The 20,146-nt window shown below is 50.4% G+C and overlaps 1 protein-coding gene across 1 annotated transcript in view; it reads left to right on the top strand.

The window, feature by feature from the left end:
• GPC1 (glypican 1) overlaps positions 1-13,011 on the top strand; it is a 221,038-nt gene extending 208,027 nt beyond the window's left edge. Inside the window, exons 5-9 of the mRNA XM_049802193.1 lie at positions 2,977-3,107; positions 6,250-6,369; positions 7,111-7,244; positions 8,415-8,590; positions 9,094-13,011. Coding sequence (XP_049658150.1) covers positions 2,977-3,107; positions 6,250-6,369; positions 7,111-7,244; positions 8,415-8,590; positions 9,094-9,311 — 779 coding nt within the window. The 3' untranslated portion in view covers positions 9,312-13,011. The remainder of the gene's footprint in view (positions 1-2,976; positions 3,108-6,249; positions 6,370-7,110; positions 7,245-8,414; positions 8,591-9,093) is intronic.
• Positions 13,012-20,146: the final 7,135 nt, after the last annotated feature.

Raw genomic sequence — 20,146 nt, 5'->3', positions numbered from 1 at the left:
ACGACAGTGATGGTGCTTTGGCGTTTCTGACCCGAGCAAGCCAATTGTTACATGTCACTGCTCTCCTGGCAGGATGACTACCTGTCTCTTGAAAGGTCAACGTACAGCTCTCCTTGACTGACAGGGAGGCAATTCTGGGTGAATTTTGCAGTTATTCTGGCTTCCTCTTCCCCAAGAGACAATGTGAAGGGGTGATGGCTGGGAGGAAATTAGAGCTTCTTTCAAATTGCAGTTGTACATTTTAGTGTCAAAGGTCACAATTTGATCAAGGACTAGAGCAAGACTAGAGTCAAAGGTAGCAGTTCACTGGCATTGTCCATTCTTCATCCTTCTCCAGGCCGTCCTGTGTAGCTGGAGAGGATTTTGTTACACTAAACACAGTTATTTTTTCAATTTGACAAATTAAGGCAGGTCAAATTAAGGGCGATTTTTATAGTAAGTAGTTCAAACATAATTTATCACTAATTTGGGGGTGCAGCCTTTGATTTAAATGTCTGTATCTCAACATTAATGCCTCTGCAAGCTAAAATTGTGTGGAAAATACAGTCTCAAAGATGACACCGCAACCCCTGAGAGGCAGCAAAGTTAAGCTGCAAGCTCTTTAATGTTGCAGGAGATGTTATTTCCCAGAATACAAAAAAACATTTCCCCCCTGTATGGCATGTTTAGCTTTAGAAATCAGCACTGCCATAGGACTGTGTTGCAGGAAAAGAGAGCGTATTAACTTGGAAACCGTGGCCCTTGTTTCCATTCTTGCTCAAGCTAACCAGCAAAACCTTTTTTCTTTTTAAGTGCTGAGAATAAATGCATAATGTTTCCAAGCTGTGACTTTGCATGTTGTTAAATCCTGTATTATAGAGCGAAGAGTATGTTGTGATATGTGCTCCAGACTGGCTGAGGTTTGAACCCTCCCAGTTGTTTGACTATTGCCCTTGCTCCCCGCAGGTTGGACCTGCTTTTGTACTGTGAGCCCTGTGGGCATGATCTGGTATCTTCTGTGGGTTTGTGCTGTCCCTCATCTAGTCTTTGCCTGGCTTGGTCATTCTCTGAGAGCTGTGTCAGGGTCTGAACATCAATCATGTAACAGCAGAGAGAACATATTTGCGAGGGTCGAGTGTGCTGTTAAATTGGCAACAGTGGGCTCAGGTTCAGACCTTTGTTATTAACACACTACGTCCACTGTGGACCTAGTGTTTCTGCACAAACCTCACCTAGATCTGGTGGAAATCATTTGGGGTCTTTCTGCCAAGTCCTGCTGGCTTGCCCAGGCAAGGGACTGAACACTTTCCTATCAGGTTTGAAATGGTAGTGGTCTGTGGTTGTGCCCCAGCTGAATGGACTTCTGCTTGAAGGAAATTTGCTGTGCAGGTCAAAGATAAGTATCAGGCCTTCAAAGTGGTATCATGGGTGACACATACATGCTGTGGCATGGTGTAGGTTGAAGGACATGTTTTACTGATACTCCGTTGAACTACAATTCACCTGGTGGTTTCATTGCTCATGAATAACATAGGCAGTACAAACTCATGCTGAATAGGCTTTTCTGCAGCATCACACCATCTGCTGTGACAGTCTCCAGCCAGGCTGATGGGTGAAGTATCAGGATTTAGGACAGAAGAATTAATCACTCTTAATGAATAACTCTGTTTACAAATGGTACAGATCACCAACCTAGACCCTGGGATTTGACCCTCTTTGTGTAAAGGAGAACCAACATGAAGCCATTGCATTTCTTTTCTTCCGTGTAGCAAGGCCACAGGAACATGAAGCACTTTCTGTTCCAGATAAGCACAGGCCACCCCAGCGCTCTGACAGATCCCTTGTCCTGCCAAGAGGTTTCTGGTGTGCCCTTGGGAACACAGACCACACTGGAGCCATCTGGGGTCACACATAACCGAATGCCAATGATGAAGCTTATGCATGGCCTACCTCCAGGCTACTAAAGCACAAATAGTAGGAAACTGAGGCAGCAGCAGCAGCATAGCAGTGACTTTCAGGTTTAGAATTTTTGACTGGCAAAGTCAGACCTGGTTAAGATCCTGTTTTAGATGTCCAAACCCAGTTTTGGCCCTGCCCTGAGACCCTATTTAAATCTCACTGGACAGCAAGGATGTCAGCTTTCCTCTGCAGTGCCATTCCCCAGTGCCACAAACCCTGTGACCGTATAGTCTGTCCTTGCTTTAGACCCAACTGGAGTGTTGAGAATCATCTCTGGAGGCAGGCAGAGCTTGGCAGTTTTTTTGTAAGCCAAGCACTGTCCCAAAGCAGCCATCAAGGCAGGAGCTTCCAGGCCAGGCAGGAGCACTTGGACATCAGAGCTTTCCAAGGTAAGAGGAGCTGATTTCAAGAGGCACCCCTCAGTCACTCCCTGTCATGTTTACCGTTTTAGTTGTGGGCATTTTGGTCTGCTTCTCTACCTTCGTAGACTGGTATTTCCCTGGCTGGTCACGTGTTGTCCTTCAGAGGTGATGGTGAGAAGAACTACTCCTTTTCTTACTCCTTCACTGCCACAGAAGCTATTGCCCATATCCTGTACCTTTGGCACTTTATTGACCCCAGTTCTTCCACTTTCTGCTGGCTGCAGTGCTTTGCTGAAGACGTGCAATGAGTTAGGAGGGTTAGGGCTAAGTATTGCTGTGCATTACTTAATATTTCTGCACCAGTTTTCCATTTTTCCTTTCTATAGTGCCCCAGGAAATGTTGGTCACTTTGTGTGAATACAGGTTGCATTTACCGTTTGCAGGAGGTGACCTCTGTTCCTCTGCCACTGAGGGTAGCTTTACCTATGTGCTGGGAAGGGACAGCTGTCCCATGCCAGAGGAAAACGAGCATGCACTCAGGCAGCAGTGAAAATGGAGAGATGTCTCCCAGCAAGCCTGTTGAGGGGCCAGCAGCTTATCCCGCCCAGCATGAGCATGATCTTTAACTCGGTTTGTACAGAGTCTGATGAGAGATGTCTCTGTCTTGTTTTACTAGATTCCCTGGTCGTAGTGGCTGATCGGATTGATGGACCTTACAATGTAGACACCGTAATAGGGACCATTCACATGAGGATCGCTGAAGCAATTTCTAACTTGCAAGAAAACAAAGATTCGATCACAGCCAAGGTAAGAGCATGTTCCAGGGCCTGGCTGAGAATACACCACATGTAACTTCCAGGACCAAATGTTTTTTGTGCTCACTATTCAACTGAACTAAAGGCGATGAAGGTTGAAGGGGATCAAATGCTCAGTCTTCTAATGATAGGAAACCACCCATCTTACACAGGCAAAAACCTTCTCAAATGTTTCCAAATATTCCTCCTTGCCACATCCCGCCAGCCTCTTTTAGGTACAGACATACAAGGTGGGACTGCATATGCAGTGACTGTGGGAGGCATGGTGCCATTTGCTGTCAGGTGCCTCTGTGTCTGAAGAGTCCTGAAGTATTTTGGCTGAGCTGAGGCATTTACGGAAAGTGCACAGTCCCTAGTGACAGAAGGCAGCTACTTTAACCTGCCCTGGGGGGATGTTCTGCAGTGGAAACACTGGGCTATCAGGTTGTATCTGTGGGACAGAGGTACAATCTGGCAGTCCACGTGGAGAGTAAAAAACAGGCTCTTCTGATGATCATCTGTCTTCCAAGAAGTATATAATGAATTTCTCTTATATTGGTCTTCTATTTTTAGTTATCTTTATCCACTTAACCACAATCACCTCTGTAGCTGCAGGTAAGAGAAGCTTTGGGAACAAAAACAGCCCTGCAGGGCTTCTGCTTTTTGCCCAGACATTCCCCAAGTCCTGCAGCTATCCCACATTTAGGGCAGAGATGCAGATGAAAGAAGCAGGGCAGGTCCTAACTGGGTCTTGGAGAAGGGAAGGGCCAGAAGTATTGCTTAGCCAAGCAGGAATTCCCTGGCCCACCTCAAAGCACTAACAGCAGCATGCATCCAAGTACTCGTTTAGGTTTCTTTTCTGACATGAAAGGCCATATTCTTTCTTTCCTTGTTAGGTGAGACTGAGGTTGTCCACATAAAACCAAGCCCATGATGTGGGAAAACATGGCATCATATGCAAAGAAAGGTGTTTCCAGGGTGCATATAGTAAATCTGGTAAAATGAAAAGGAGTAAATAGTCTTAACTGGTGTTCGACTGGAGCAACCAAACATGTTTGATAAGCTTCTCAGTATGATCTGGTGACCAGGTGAACATGGGAGTCTTTGCTGGTGACACTGGCAGCAGATGTCTAAAGCTGCAAATTGCTACAGCTCTAAGCTCTGGTTTTGAGCATGGCAAAGTGATCAGGTAAAGGATATCATTGCCAAATGAGCTCGGGACTGGCTGAGGCCAGTTCTGGGAGTCTTCTCTCTCAGGGCCGAGGGCAGCAGGCTTTCGAACATTACCAGCCTAGAGCGAGGGCACTGTCTGCCATTTGTGAGAAGAGCCAGAAGTGGCCCTTGGATCCAGTGACACCCTCAATCATGGGTTTTCCTGGGATCTGGGGAAAAACTGGAAAGAAACACTTTTGGTACTGAGCCCTGTGTTCACTGCACCATGGAGCACTCTTGCGCTTCCTTGCACTCCCCCTCGCTCCCTGTGGCTCTCTGATGGATTTTAGGCAGCAGGAGCTATCAAAGGCTGCAAATGTCTATTTGCTGTCACTATGCAGGAAACTATTGATCACCTCAATCTGCAGGACACATGTTCTCTCCATCAGTAATGGGTGTTGCTCACCTAAAGCCCTTGGGCTGGCAAGAGGGTTGCCTTGATACCATGCTGTGCTGGAGCTGCTACAAGAGCCACTGTCCTGGAGACCTCCCAGGGCTTTTACCTCCTGAAAGAGTTGTATCCTGCTAACAACAGTAATAAGCCAATAAGAAAGATACAGCAGTGAAACCAAACTGGTTTTATTTTGGTAGAACCAACTTGCAAATGCTCTACATGGAGTTGTCAAGGTGGGGGTTTTTGCATGAAGCAAAGGAGACAGATGAACAAATTGGCTTGGTGCTGAACTGCCATAGTCGTTGGATCCGTCTGGTCAGCAGGACAGTGCATCCCAGGAGGGGGCTTTCTAGGCTAAATGTCCCTCAAACACAACAATGAGACCCACTGTCACCAAAGGGATTCTTGCCTAGATTGGGACTTTGCTGATGGCTGTCAGAATCCACTAGCAAAAGCATTCAGCAGCTGGCACAAGCTACGTCAGCAGTGCTCCTGTCTGAGGTCTTGATTTCTCTGCTTTAAGGGGACACTGTGCAAAGTTGAATTTATTGATAGCTTCTGACAGCACCCTGGTAACCACAACAAGCTTGGAGCCATGTTTTCAAATCAGATGGCTTTCTTTGTAAAGGCTGGTGTTTTCTGAATCAAACTGACAGTGCAAAGGCCCTCCTGACCTTTGATGCTTCATTAAATCTGGCTGTCTGAGCACTCCTTCCACCTGCCACAGTAAGGCTCAGTTGCCTGAGCACTGGCTATCTGCAGCAGAGGTGTCATTGCCTGGACTGATCATGCAGAGACTGGGAGAAACAGGTGCTTCCAGGGCACCCTTCCTTTCCTCCTAGAGGCAAAGTCTGAGGATTTGTACATTCAAAGTTCTTCTGCTCTCCTTTGGCTACAAAGCACTCTTGGGCAGGTAGTTAGGATGATGGGAGGTACCCAAAGTTAGGAGGTAAATCAATTCTGCTTCCTCATTTGCCCCTGAAACATCCAACCTGACAGATATGACACATCTACTGTCTTTGCACTCTCCTGGTTGGAGGAGGCATTAATTTGCTGAGTGTGGGTGCTGACTGTAAGAGTCATTGGGGTAGTCCCACCTTGATCTGTTGTCCAAATCAATGAAGCTCACATGGTCTGCAACCTTGAAGCCCACATCACTGGTGTAATAAGCGTGAGCAACTCCCATCTTGTTCTTCCCAGAATTTTATTTTTCAATCATAATAGGAACAGATAAAATTGCTAGAAATAACTTAATACCAACATTGGTGACTCATCCAAAAACATGCTAATTTTGGGTTAGTGCTGAACATTTTGCTTGATAGAGGTAGTCAAAACTAGTTACCATAACACATGTTACTGTGTTACTGAAAACACATCCTGGCACAAGAGTAACCTGACCGGAAACTAAGCCAGAATCTCAGAGATCTTGCAGGTAGGAAACATAAACATACTTAAGAAGAAAAAAAAAAAAAAAACATAACTGTGGAGAGCTAATTAATTAAAGAAATAGTATCAAAACATGGGACAGAGAGTTTGATGTATTTTTCAGGTTTTCCAAGGCTGTGGAAATCCCAAAATCAGCACAAAAGGCTCCAGCAGCGATGACAAGAAAAGGAGGGGGAAGGTTGCATTGGAAGCAAAATCCTCTGCACAAGCACTGGAGATGCTGGTGAGTTTGCCTCCTAAGCTCCCTCCCTGCTGGTGTGCTGGTGCACTGCCTCCCTTGGGAGCCCTGGGAGCCCAGCCTGCGCAGCACTGGGTCCTGTGGGTCAGGTCAGACCACCCCACAGGTGGCTGAATCACCTTTGCTGGTGACTCTGAAGATCAGATCAGCGAGTGCTGGCATGACCTAAGCAGATCTGATCTTGCCTTGGCACAAGGTTGAGGTCTAGGTTGCTGTTAACAAATTTCTCAGGGATTTGGTGCCAAACTTATCTGAACAGGCTCCTCGCCATTGCTGTCATTCAGCCTCAGGCTGTCCAGCCTGGATACTGGGGCCAAAAGTCCTCCTCTATGGAGATTTTGGATTCTGTGGATGGTGAGTTGCAGGATCTGCCATGGTCCCACATTTCAGAGGCTCCTTATTCACAGACACCTGCCTGTCCCACCCTGGCGGAGCCCTGCTGGCTTCCACCAAGGCTGCTTCTCAGCATTGCCCTCAGGGTCCAAAAGATGATCTTCTCCTGGTTAATCTTTTGGTACCAGCACAGTCCTTAGCATGTAACCTTCAGCCTTGGGTGCTTGGGTTGACTGTTGGTCTTTAGGGGAAGGTTGGTGACACACCCCCGTCTGTATAAAAACAGACTTTGTGGTGGTAAAACAACAGAAAAATAGGCAGAATCCTTGTCCCTTCCACAGCCGTGGGGTGCCCCAGAACTTTCCTAGCCCTGAGCATCCTCTTTGTTTACAGGTTTTAGATGCCAAAGGGAACCTCACAGCTCTCAAGACTTACTGGATCACCCTGCCCAGCAGCCTATGCAGCAAAAAAGTAATGGCCAGCTCAGCAGCAGATGACAAGTGTTGGAACGGGATGACCAAGGGCAGGTATGGAGAAGGTCAAGGTGCTATCCTGGCATGTTCTGGGATGAGAGAGGGAGGGTTTGATAAAGGGCACTTATGCATCACTTCAGCCAGCCCCACTTGTTCAGACTGAGCCAAAAGGCCTGTCCCTGTCCACAGAAATGCTGCATTTCCTGAATGCCTGAATGCTGGTACCTGTTGTCATTTTGCTGTGTGTTGGAGGGTTAAGCATTGAAATGCAGTTGCCATGAAATAACCGTGTAGTTTTGTACTAGCAAAGCAGTTTTGCAATTCCTTGTACACTCAGAAGGCAGAAGGGCTGGATTTACCTCACAAACTCCAGAGCTGTTGCTGAGAATTGCATATGTGTGTTTCTATCCATACCTGCTCTGAAATGCTGTTCCCTCATGAGAGGAGGCACCCAGGTGACATCAAACAACTGCAGAAACACCTCCCACTGATGGCTGACATTTAAGGGATGGCTGTAAGGGGAGACGGGCAGCTGCTGGACATGTACCTTTCTCCGCTCCTCTCCATGGACCTGCTGGGCTGGTCTCTGCCAGCCTGGAGCCGGTGCCTTTCGTTCTTCCATATTTCATGTCTTTGCCAGCAGTGCCACAGATCTGCAGGAGCAGACAGGCCAGGGCACTGTGCAGCTTTGTTTGCTGATGGACAGCTCCCAGTTAGCTGAAGCTTCCCTGGGGGCCTGTCTGCTCATACTGGGCTGAGGGCATTCGGTCATCCCAGGGTGTCTGTCCCCACAGGGTTTAACCAGGGCAGGGATGAAGGTGCCCCTCACCTTCCCATATGGACAGAGCTTTTCCATAGCGGAGTGTCACTGTGGCTCCACAGGTACCAGCTGCAGCAACCCCTCAGCCCCTTGCACAGTCTTTCCTGCAGGAAACCCCTCACCATGCTGGGGTGATGCAGCAGTGATGCTGCAAGGCCACCGCCTCCTGCAAGCTGAGGTGGCCTCAGGGCAAGCCCCAGGCTCTGATGGGGTCTGGCCACAGCAGTGTGGCCCACCCATCAGTAGAGCTGGCTGCCTCGCAGCAAACAGCAGCATATGGAGCCAACACCACTGACTGCAGGTTCTCTGGGGTTCAAAGAGGCTGGGTTATCACTGGTGTCTGTAACGGGGAGAGTTGAGCTTAGCTGGGGGGAGACGTCTAAACCTGTCACCTTCCTTCACAGTTACCTGCCTGAAGTGATGGGGGACGGCTTAGCTAATCAGATTAACAACCCGGAGGTAGAGGTGGACATCACCAAGCCAGATATGACCATTCGCCAGCAAATCATGCAGCTAAAGATCATGACAAACCGGCTGGGCAACGCTAACATTGGGAATGATGTGGATTTCCAAGACGCAAGTGAGTTTAGCAGAACCGGTGAGGTCCACGGCAGGTGAGGGGGGCTGAACAGTCAGCCCTTGGCAGCCTGCATGGGCCTCCATGCGGGCCCTGCAGCTGGGCCCTAACAGCAGAGAGGGGTTGTGGCCACCTGGCTTTTGGCTCAGGGCTGCAGAGGGTCTGTTCGAGCGCAGCCGACTTGCTGTGGGATGGTTGGAGGATGTGCTGCTTTCAGCACCTTACTGAAACCTCGGGTGCTCCCTGCAGTCCCAGTCCAGCCCTGCTGACGGGGCCACTGCTTCTGTCTGCTCCAGAGGTTTCCAGCTGCTGCAGCAGCGGGTGGTTCAAGTCAGCTGGAGATCAGGTATGGGCTTGCATCCCGTAGTCGGGGATGCAGAGACGAGGAGGTGATCAGGGCAGGGCTGGTGGCCAGAGCTCCCTGGCGTTGCAGCAAGGGGAAGGCAGGGACATCACCAGTCATAAGGAAGGCAGTCAGGGCTCACCCCATGTTTGTCTCTGCACAGGTGATGACATGAGCGGCTCTGGAAGTGGTGACAGTTGTCCTGACGACGTCTGTGGCAAAAGACTTTCTAAGAGCCCCAGCACCAGGCAGCCAGAAACGCATGCTATTCCTAAGCAGTCTGGACACGGCATCAATGGGGCCAGCAGCAGATCTTTGCCTTCTGCCTTCCTCCTCCTCCTTTCGGTGGCTTTCATTGCCACGCAGCACTTGTGGCGGTAACTCACTACCACAGCCAGGAAAGAGACTGCGGCCGAGGGCTTCACTTTGCCAAAATCAACCAACCAACCAACCAACCAACCAAAGGACATATTTAATTCACCTTGGCAACAAAAAAAAAAAAAAAGAGGGAGGAGAAAAAGGTTTCAGTTGTTTGCTATTTCTGGCAGTGCTCGAGCTGTTTTCTTCTTTCTTGGTCTTTTCCCCAATGCTGGGCCCTTCTTTCCGTACCTCATTGTTTTACTTTTGTTATTGCCACAAACTGGCTCTTGAGGCTGAAACAAGCCTTTGCAGAGAGGCCTCCAGGGGGAACCCAGCTGGCCCCTCCAAGGGCAGCTCTTCTGCTGCCTCCCGTGGAATACGCAATTGCCCTGATCTAGTTACCCAGCTGCTGGCCAGAGCGCTGCTTACCATACATCTGCTGAAAGCAAGACGACGCCAAGAGCAACGCCACTTCGTAACGCGGAGAGACTGAGATGGTCAGCGCTGCTCAAGTGCTGCATTCAGGGTCTCTTTCAGGTTTTTCCTCTGTACTTCCTAGGCAGGCAGAGATGGCCCTTCACTTCCAGTGGTGTACGTAGGAGCGTGAGCAGGTTTGGTGGGTTGCACTGAAACAGTTTGGCAGTGGCTGTTGGACCCAAAATCGCAGAACTCCCCGTTTTCTTTGGAAAGGTCACAAGTGGGTTTCTTGACTAGAGCTCGTAGCTGACAACAATTTGAAATGTAGGTCTCCTACATCTAAGTGACTGGGAATGAGTGTTAGGGGTTGGGGTTTGGGGGTATTTTTTCTTTGCATGCTAGTTGGAAAGCCATTTTTTACCCAAGTGTTAATGGTCCAATTTCTACCTGCAGTGCAGTACCGTCATAGGTAACAGAGAGATGAAAATATGCACAGTAGGATTCTCCACTTGACAGACAGTTGTGCTGCGTCCTCCTCCTCCTCCTCTGGCCCCAGCTGTGGATGGGAATCTTTTTTTTTTTTTTTTTTTTTTTTTAGTAAAAAGAAAGAACAGGGACTTTTTACTAAATGGAGCATTGCAACTGGTTGTGAGAGCTCACACCGGGCACATGTGAGATTGACCCCCCAGGCAGCTGCCTTAGGGCAGAGAGGGGCTGGTAGTGATTAGCCCTGGGCAGTGTCCCTACCCAGGAGACTGACTCAAGGTAGCACCTGGGGGGCGGGGTTAGCAGATGTTACAGGTACAACACAGTCACTGTGACTGGTTGGGCCGAGAGCATGCCCAGGGGTTGGGCTTCATTCATATGGGGTTGGGTTTGAGTTTCAAATGTGTTTGTACTGCAGGCGAGAGGGAGGGCAGAGGTGTATCTAATCTCCTACTTTACTGTTCTGCACAGCAAACGTTTGAGCATTTCTCCTCTGTCCTGCCAGAGGAGACATGTCTTTGGGCTGAGCAAACATTATGGGGCTGGGGTTTGGCTGTTTACTAAGAAAGGGAGAAAAAAAAAAACATTTGTAAAATTAGCAGTTTCTAGAATGTGCAGTTTAAGGGCAGATGAGAACATGAGCAAGGTAACGCCAAAAAGCAGTGCAGGCGGGCGCGGAGGGAGCTTATCGCCTGCCCTCCCTGGGGCAGGGGTCCCACCTGGGGCTAGGTAATGATGCTGATGGTACCTCAAACTAGGCAGAGATTTTAGGCCAGTTTTGACTTCTTGGCTTCTCCAAGTCACAGTGACTAATGTTACTGACTTGGTATCCTTTCTGCCTTGTACTCACTGCCTTGTAAGGTTAAAACTGATCTAATCTGGTAAGGTTCCAGAAATGAAAGCCAGGATGCTGGACGTTGGCTAAAGGACAGGCAATGCCACTAGAACCATCAGAACCCAGGAGTAGATAAATACAAGTCACAGATTTATACAGATTTATTTACTTCTAGAAATATGGCAAGTTCCACATTACTTTTACTGCTCTAAAGAGTCCCTATCTTTTTTGTTTGGGTTTTTTTTTTAACCAGAATCACCAATACAAATTTAGCCTTCAGTTACAGAAATCTCCACAACCAATCCTGCAGAAACTTTACATCCAAAGCAAAAAAAGAAGGGGGAGGGGGCATTAAAACATTGTACCCTCTTCAAAAAATGGTTGGGTTGGATTGGAGTTTAACACGTGGATGCTGAGGTCAATGCTTTGCTTTGCAGAATGGGAGACTGAAAGGAAAGTCCTTGTCATTTCCATTTCTGTGCAGTTAGCGTTTGCTGTCAGCCTGTTACCCTCACAAGGTTCTTATGGGTTCCAAGGGGAGCACACCTGAAACGTGAAACCAAGAATTTACTGATTGTCCAGTTAATATTTTAACAATTTAATAGCCCCAGTTATTGGTCTTGTTACAATAATAAAACCTGATAGTCCAAAATTAATAAGGCAAAGCCTCAAGGATACAGTAGAAACTGTTATGCGGGAGAAACCCTTCCTGATGCCTTCCCCCTTTGGCTGGGGTTGAGCTCCCACTTCAGTGTCCCTCTGGGCCCCGAGGGCGACTGCTTCAGTCCTCCTGGAGCCGAGCTGGGGGTCAGACCAGCATCGGCAGCCCGAGGTCTGCACAGACGGGTGAGGGCAGTGCCAGGGACTTTTCCCCCTCTTTGCCAGGAGGCGCATGATGTTGGGGTTGACACTTCCTCCCTCCTCAGCCCTGGGTCTGCTTGGGTTTATTTTGTATACCTTTTCACACGGTCCGCCTACACTGCTGCTTTTTTTCAGTTCCTGGTTATTAAGTTTTTCTGTTCTCTTCGTTGCCCTGAAGCGGTTTCCTCGACCTGCTGCAATTCAGTGGCTGGGGCAGCGCTCGGCCATGCCACCTTCCACTGGGAAGCCGAAATGGCCGAGTTCCCCCAGGTAATTGACTTGGTATCGCTCTAAACTAAAGCAAACCTAAAGCAAACCATAGCTACCTGACAGCTAGACAAGCGCTGGCATGGCTCAACAAGCTGAAGTCAGCCCAGGTCCAGACAAGCCCTGAGCCTGCGCTCGGGCTGACGCAGAGCCTGGGGTCTTTCAGTGCTTATAAATGACGTTTCCGGGGCTATCGCCTGCTCAAAACTGTTGTGACAAACCTCCCCAGCCCTGCGGCAGTGGGGGCCTGAGGGCTGCAGCCGTGGCAGGGGCTGGCAGCTGCTGTGGGTTGGTTACGTGAATGGGGAGCTCTGGGGAATGGGGATGGCTGGGGAGGAACGTTGGCTTCGATGTTACCAAGATGGTGATTCATGGTGTTCTGGCTTGAAAAGGCCTTGTACTTCACAGGGATGCAGAGGGGGGTGATGGTCTAGGAAAAAATATTAACAAGGACCCCTGTCCCTGAAAAGAGGACAACCAGAAATAGTGGATTTCCAAGTGTCTCTGTCTTTCAGCCTGCTCTTTTGTGCCATAATGTGTATGTTTTAACTAAGGGCGAGGATCTCAAAAGGCTTTGAGAGCGCAGCTGCTTATCATTTACAAATGACAAACTGCCTGTTGTTTTCCAGTGGGCTTGACAGGGGCTAAGGTATAGCAAAATATCTAAAGTCCACCTTTGCTTTAAACAGATGCATTTTTATCTGCAGGAGTAAGAATTATTCACTTATTGGCATAGCTGGACAGTTACCTATTTCTTTCTGTTACCAAGGTACTTGTAACTCTCTTGCACTGTTTATCTAAAGTTGAAATATGTTCTTTGAATCCTTGTATAAATAAAAAGGCTGGAGACTTAAATCTGTATTTACAGGTCAGTTTTATTTCTTCTCCATTCAAGCTGAGTTTGGAGTTTTCTTTCTTTTTCCTTGGTAAAGCACAGGTAAAGGCCAGGTTAGGAGTCCTGAGGAATGGAAGCTTGCTTTCATCCGCAAGGTTTACAATGGGCTGATGCCAATGTTGGTGCTACAGGTTTGTCTGCATTCAACTCTGTGTAATCTGGAGGAACAACTGCTAGGGTTGTGTGGAGGTGATGCATGCCAAAACAAGGCTAACCTGACTTTAGTTATTGAAGCAAATATGCTAAACGTTCTTTCTCATATAGATGCACAAAAAGTCATGGCATAATAGTGCAAGGAATCAGAAATACCCTTGGTATTTGTCATTACAAAGTATTGTGCTAATTATTTACCATGGCCTTGTACTAGTGCAGCTGTTGGTAGTGTTAACAGACAGTGAAGCAGATCGCTGGGCTGTCGCAGTGACATGGATGTTTAATGTCGAGCATGTGCCTGAGACTGAACCGATGCAGCAGAAAGGTTTGTCCTTCAGCTGTCCATATCCAATTCCAGAAGTGGGTGAATGCAGGAGTCAAGGTAATGCGTCGAAAGCTGCTCGTGAAGTGTCTAAGAGAGACTTGATAACTGGAAACTTGCTGAGAGTGTATCTATCTGCCTGGAAGCAAATATCACTTAAATTTAATAAATTGAGTGATACCCCTGAGTGAGTAGGTATTTCTTTAGTTTCATGTCCTACAGTTACACTTATTCAGGCACCACATGGACAGATTTATATAAATACAGACAAGTGTAGAAATGTTGGTCTTCTACTAGGTGAAGTTGTTTGCAGAGCAGTCACCTTCTTTGCCTCCTCTCTGTGTAATTATGATCTTAAATAATGGCCACTTACGGCTGTGTGTGTATTGAAGCTGTTTGCGAACATTTCTGTTGGTTTGTAAAGCTGCTGAACACCATGCATTTGCAAATTCACTGCTAAGAAATTGTGGAAGGGGTGAGTGTGATACAAGTTCAACTCAGCTCCTGCTTCCTTGCAGCCACACATAGCCCTGCTTTCCAGAGAAGGGAGGGCTTTGGGGACCCTAATATCAGCCCTTTACTTATAAGAAGGTCACCAAGAAGATCAAGCCAGGCTCCTTACAGCAGTGCACAGCAAGAAGATGAGAGACAGCTGGCATAACCAGGACTGTTTGCACCGTACCCCAATGGCAGCGACATCAAGTCCAGAAAACCCTCAGCAGCCCCCAGCAAAACCTGGACTGAGGCATCAGACCTTTTCTAGCCAGGGGATGCGACTATTACCCTGCAGTTAAGCCATCTTCTTGCAGAGGAGGCAACTGTCTTCACTGCCAGGAGGTGGCATTTGCATTTAGCTTATAATTACTCCTCATGTAACAATAACTACCCCATTCCTCTTTCCTCCTTTGTGCAGGGACATGATATAGGGCAGGCTGGTAAGAAGGGACAACCTTTCAGGCATGAAGGACCTTCCTCAAGTCAGCTGCAGGCAGGTAGCGAGTAAACATCTGTAGCCTCATAGAGAGGCATCACAGGTGCAGAAGCAGTGACATTGCTGGTGCTAATGTGACAGCCACACTGCTCCTGGCTTGTGGCATGCAGGGGCCGCCTGGACCAGTGCTAGGGTGAGCTGCAGGGAACTGGTAGGCCAGTCTCACCCCAGTAAGTCACACCAGGCACATCTGGCAAATCCCATAGCAAGCTGCTGGGCTGCTGCCGCCCATACAGGTCAGTGGAGAGTTCATCCCACATCACAGGCGATGGCCACGCAAAATAAAGATCACAGTTTTGGTAACAAGAGCAGCCGTGAAGGGAGAACTTGGCACAGTAGGCGCTTCTCAAAGGGCAGAGTCTTCTTGCTATTGGCCTTATTCTTTTAATAGGATAATCCCTCTAAACAGATTCTGGGCCACACTAAAGCCAAGTATGACACACAGAAGCAAAGAGCAGGTGCTCAGGAAGGAATGGAAGTGGGCATGGTGATGTTGGGTTGACGGTTGGACTTGACTGTCTTAGAGGTCTTTTCCAACCTAAACAATTCTATGATTCTATGAAAAAAAAGTGAAATATATTTTTCTAATGGTGAGATGTGATATTGCACAGCGGAAACACATCTGAGGAAATGATGTGGATGCTTGTGCATTGCTCACACAGGAGGGTGAGGGGCAGAGGGGCTGCACGGAGCAGTCAGCTCATCCCTGGCTCAGTGCCCCTCAGCAACAGCAGCCTCTCCACCCTGATGAGGCACACGCCAGCGCCCGGCCACCACCACTGGCACCTGGGGCGAGGGAGGGGGGTGCCAGGGCAGTGGGGAGCCGGAAGTGCCAGGGGTGCGGCAAAAGCAAGGAAGAGGCTCCCTCGCCCACCAAAACCACTGGGCGCAGCCCAGCTGAGCAGCAGCCATGACCGCGGCACCCGGGTCCATACACACCAGTAGCTCAGACATTGGAAGACATGGGGAGAGTTATTACAAAAGGCTGTACTGAATGTCTCACTGCTCAATATATCAGCCCTACATTTAAGATGAAGAAAGGGGACAGCTGAAAACACTTTATGATGAAGCAATGGCAATTTAACAGCAAACTACAGCAATCACAGCCTAAACAAACTTGCTCCTTCCTTCACTTGCCACTTAGAGGAGCAATTTTTCCCAGTAATTTCCACGAGGCAGGTAACGCGTTGAAGTCACCCATTGGGAAAGCAAGGTTGCTGTAGGAAGGCTGCTTGCAGAAAGTGGCTGTGAGCAGTCCCTCCACTGGCGGGAGAGGCTGGGGAAAGCGCTAGTGATGCTCAACCAGAGGGCTGGGCTGCTTCTGCAGCCTTCCCTGTTGCGGGGGCCTGCAGCACCGCCAGCAGCCCCAGGGACGGCTGTCCCAGGCACCAGCAGCAAGCTCCCAGCACATGGTCCTGGGAGACACAGTGAGGTGCAGGCCACGCGAAGCGTGGGGAGGACACGTGGGGCATCCTCCTCCCCCCCCAGCAGACAGGTGTCAGGACCTGCCAAGTCAACACGGGGCCCCTGTTGCATCAGCCCCCCAAACCCCACAGCACCTCAGCCCCTACCTGCTCTCTGGGGCAGCTTCTCACTACAGCCCCCCCGGCCACTGCCGGCAGCATGGGATGCTCCGCTTCCATGGGGAGGGGAGGGCAAGGGGAGGCCAGGCAGGAGCCTAGGAGGCCTCTTGGGGAAGGGCTGAGGTCTCCACAGCCCCTTGCCGTGGGGAAGCACACCGCCAGCAGGAGATGGGCAAGGATGTACTTCTGGGACACGGGCTTGGGGGGCCTATGGTGCTGACCGCCACCGGCCAAGGTAAGGCTGTCCGCCGCCATTGCAGGAGCGTGGCCGTAACCCGCCATCACTGCATCACAGTGCCAGGACACCCCTGCAAGTCTCCCCATGCAGCCGAGCACCATGAGGGCAAGACCTGGTGCTGCACTGCTCTTCATGATGTCTCCAGTCAGGCTGGGGGCAGCCGTGACCCTCCATCTGCCACCACAGCACCAGTTGTGGAGAGCTGAAGAGCTGGGTGCTGGCAGGTGCAGAGCGTGACCTGGCTTTCGCTCGCTTCCCAGCGAGAGCTGCCACCTGGGACACGGTAGCTGCCTGTCTTTAACAGCAGCTCCTGCTGCACAAGGTAGGCTAGCACCCTCCACCCTCTCTCTGCCCTGGGGGGCTCAGGACTTGCTTCTGGGCCAGGGACTGCCATTACTCTTCCCCTCCCTGGGAAGCAGGGACCTCATCCCAGGACTCCCAGCCAAGGGAGAAATAAGCCTTGCACAGGTGTGGTCCATATCCCGGTCACTGGAAACCCCTTGGGTGCCCTGGGTCTGAGGATCCTGCTTCTGCCCTGGATCCAGCATAGCTTTTATGGAGAGCGCAAGGACTCTGCAGCTCCTCGCCAAAGTGCTGGTGGGGCACCTTTGGCACTTTCCCTCCAGTCAGTCCTCACTTCTCTGCCCTTCTGTTTCCTCTGCTTGCAGGGCATCTGAATTCCCACCCTCAGCTCCTTCGACACCATTCCTAAATGAGTCCAGGTTGGGAACCGTGACATGACTGTGAAGCGAACTCTCTTCCGCCTAGCCAGGAACATTGCTGACATCCACTGATGACAAAGCATATGTGCCAGGTAGGACCTCCAGGTAAAACCTTGCCATCCTGGCCACTGTGGGGTGGGGGGTGGGGGAGTGGGGGGAGTGAGGGGGTGGCGCGAGGCAGGCTGCCCAGCTGCATGGACAGGGCAACAGGACATCTTCTATCCCACCCCCCAGGTTGGAGAGTAACTCACGCTTCTCAAAAACAAACCACCTGCCGTGGAGCAGGTCCAAAAATGGACCCTTTGTGTGCAGTGGGTGCAAAAGCCAACACTCCTGAAAAACTGCCCAGAGGGTGGCAGTGTCCTGAGACCTTCTCTAGCAGTGGCTCCAGCCACAGGTCAGAGCCATGTCACCTGTAGTGACCCAAGAGCCTTAGGGCTGTTGGCACTCAACTGCAGCCTGCTGACAGGCGGCTGCAATAACGGACCCCCCGTCCTTCTTGTGGTTTTCCAGGTGGCAAAGTACTGGAGCCCCTGTGGTACACACAGATAGCTGTGGCCACCTTTGTGTCTTCAAACAGGGTGGTGGGGCGTACCCGGGACACCATGTCCCTCTTCTCCTGCTGCATTGGGAAGGGAAAGACCATTGTGTTCGTCCTGAGGACGTAGGCATGCTCCTCACTGGAGACACGCACGTGCAAATGGAATACTATCATGACTTTCTGGAAACAATGACTGGGAAGGACACCCCAAAAGAAGCTCTGTTGAGGATAAGCATTTTGGTTTTCCTCCACTGCTCCTTACCCTTTGAAATCCCACCACAGCAATCCTGCCAGCACCTCGGCTGACCATGACCTGGGCGGGGCCTTGGGGCCCTGAGTGGGACCTCCAGTCCCACAAGCTCTCACTCTGCCAGGCTTTTGTGACATTCATTATCTTGGACATGCTGGGGATGCCCCAAAGCCCAAGCTTCCAGCTTGCCAAGAACCAGCCCCTGCTCAAGCATCCTAATTGCTGCCCTCACAAAAAGCCAGGCACTTTATAATGTGTCATCCTGTCTTTTCTGGGCAGCACCTGCTTGTTAGAAGGATGGTCTCGTGGTGGTGGGAGGCCAGCTGCCTTGGTAAACACAGCGGCCATCTCCCCAGCATTGCCTCCTCCAGCCCTGTGCTCCTCTGCTGCGGGTCCCAGGGATGCTGGACTCCGTGATACCTTGCACAGCAGCTGCGGCTTCCCTGACCTACTCTGGCTGCGTCATCATCTTTCCAGTGTGTGTGTGTGCCCACAGCCCTCAGCTGACCCGCTGGCAGCTGCCAGGGCTTGCCTGTGCACACAGATGCTGGGGACTGCTGCCTTCAAATCAGTTGTTCTCAGTGCCCTCGTTGGCTGCTCTTGCGCCTCATGACTATGAGTGACATCACGTGGGGCCCGCAGGAGTGGGGCTTTCGGCTGCGTCCCTGGCACGCAGGCATGCCATTAGGCAGAGCTCACGGGCCATGCAGAGGAATTCAGGCAACACCGACTTTCCGTTATGGCCAGTGCTGCTCTGCTGGGTAACACCGTTTCCCAGGACAGTCCTGGGGTCTGGTGTGCTCTGCTCTGCAATGATCTCCACAGCACAGCCAAAACGGCTCTGTGAGCAGATGAGGGTTGCAAGCTGCAAAGGGACCGTGGTGCTGCAAGTCTTCTCCTTCCACCCAGGTTTGAACTGGAGCATGTCCATAAACCACCACCCACGCAAATCCACAAGGGCCCAAGCAAGCCCTCCAATGAGGGCAGGCAGACGAAAGAAGCGCTTTTGCCACCTCGCGGGTGGGAGAGGGAAGGTAAGGAAGGCAGCAGCTCGCTCCTTTCCACAGTGCAGGGAACCAATGTGTGCTCGTACAATCAGGAAAATCCCTGGCAGTCATCGCAGAAAGGTTCCTCATCTGATCTGCAGCATCATGGCCTGGGAATAAAGGTGCGCCATGGAAATGCAGAGCTAGATGAGAGCCAGGGCCAGGGAGAGCCCAAAAATCCTGGAAATCGTGGCTGCAGAAGAACCCAAGGGCCCTCTGACGTTGCTGGGGTGGACAGCATCAGGGCGATGCTCTCCTGCTGAGCTTTCTCCTTTCCAGCTCCAGGCACCCAGCTCGAACTGTGCCTCCTCAGCCAGCAGAGACTTTGTCCAGCCAGATGCCCTGAGCCCTGGGCGAAGGAAACAGTGGGGCAGAGGAATGAGCCTGCAGGCAGCTGAGGCGTGTGATGAACGGCAGGAGGGGATGCCGTGCTCTTGTGCTTATGTGAGGGTGTCGTCTCCCTTGGCACTGGAGCTGGCATCTCTCTGGCAGGCTGTTATTGACACGAGTGATGGCAGGTGTGTGACAGGTCGGCTTCACCTCCCTCCACAATGGAATTAAAGCTCATCCTTGCTCCTCATGGCTGATTCCTTACTGGTTGGCATTGTGTTTCACACCAATCCTATTAGTCCATGCCCTGCTGCCATTACAGTCCAGGTTCATCTTCGTGCAAGCAGCAAAGATTCGTCACAGGCTCCTTTTTGCGTCATGGCCAGAAAGAAAAGCGTTCAAGATGCTCAGCCACACGCTCAATCTGCCAGGGAGTGGCTGGTACCCACGTCCAGCCCCGCAGCACCCACCTGGCACCAGCTGATGTGGCGTTCCCCTGGCCGGGCCCTTGGCCCTGTTCCCGCCTGTCCTTCACAGCTCAAACACGTGTCCACACACTCACGTGCAAGATACTCTGCCCCAGCACCACACAAGCAATTTTACTGAAATCCAGAAAGATTAGCACTGCTGTGTCTAACTAGCCAAGTAAATAATTTTCTGGGTACTCAACAGATGCTGTTGTAGGTGAGGGGCAACTAGATGAGCTGGCTGTGAGCTGAAGGTGATCAGATCAATATTGCATCATTGCACCAATATCGCATCAGTGCTGACCCCAGCAGCAGCCTTCCTGTGAGGAAGACAAGGGGTTCAGCTTCTCATAAGAAGCTGCTATAGGGATAGGGACTGCACAAGCCCCATTGTTTTACAAACGATCTGTGGGCTCTGAAAACCTTTTTAGCTTTTTAAATGCAGCAGGCAC

Source organism: Accipiter gentilis, chromosome 6, assembly GCF_929443795.1.
Source record: "Accipiter gentilis chromosome 6, bAccGen1.1, whole genome shotgun sequence".
NCBI lineage: Eukaryota > Metazoa > Chordata > Aves > Accipitriformes > Accipitridae > Astur > Astur gentilis.
This window is presented reverse-complemented; position numbering and strand designations above follow the sequence as displayed.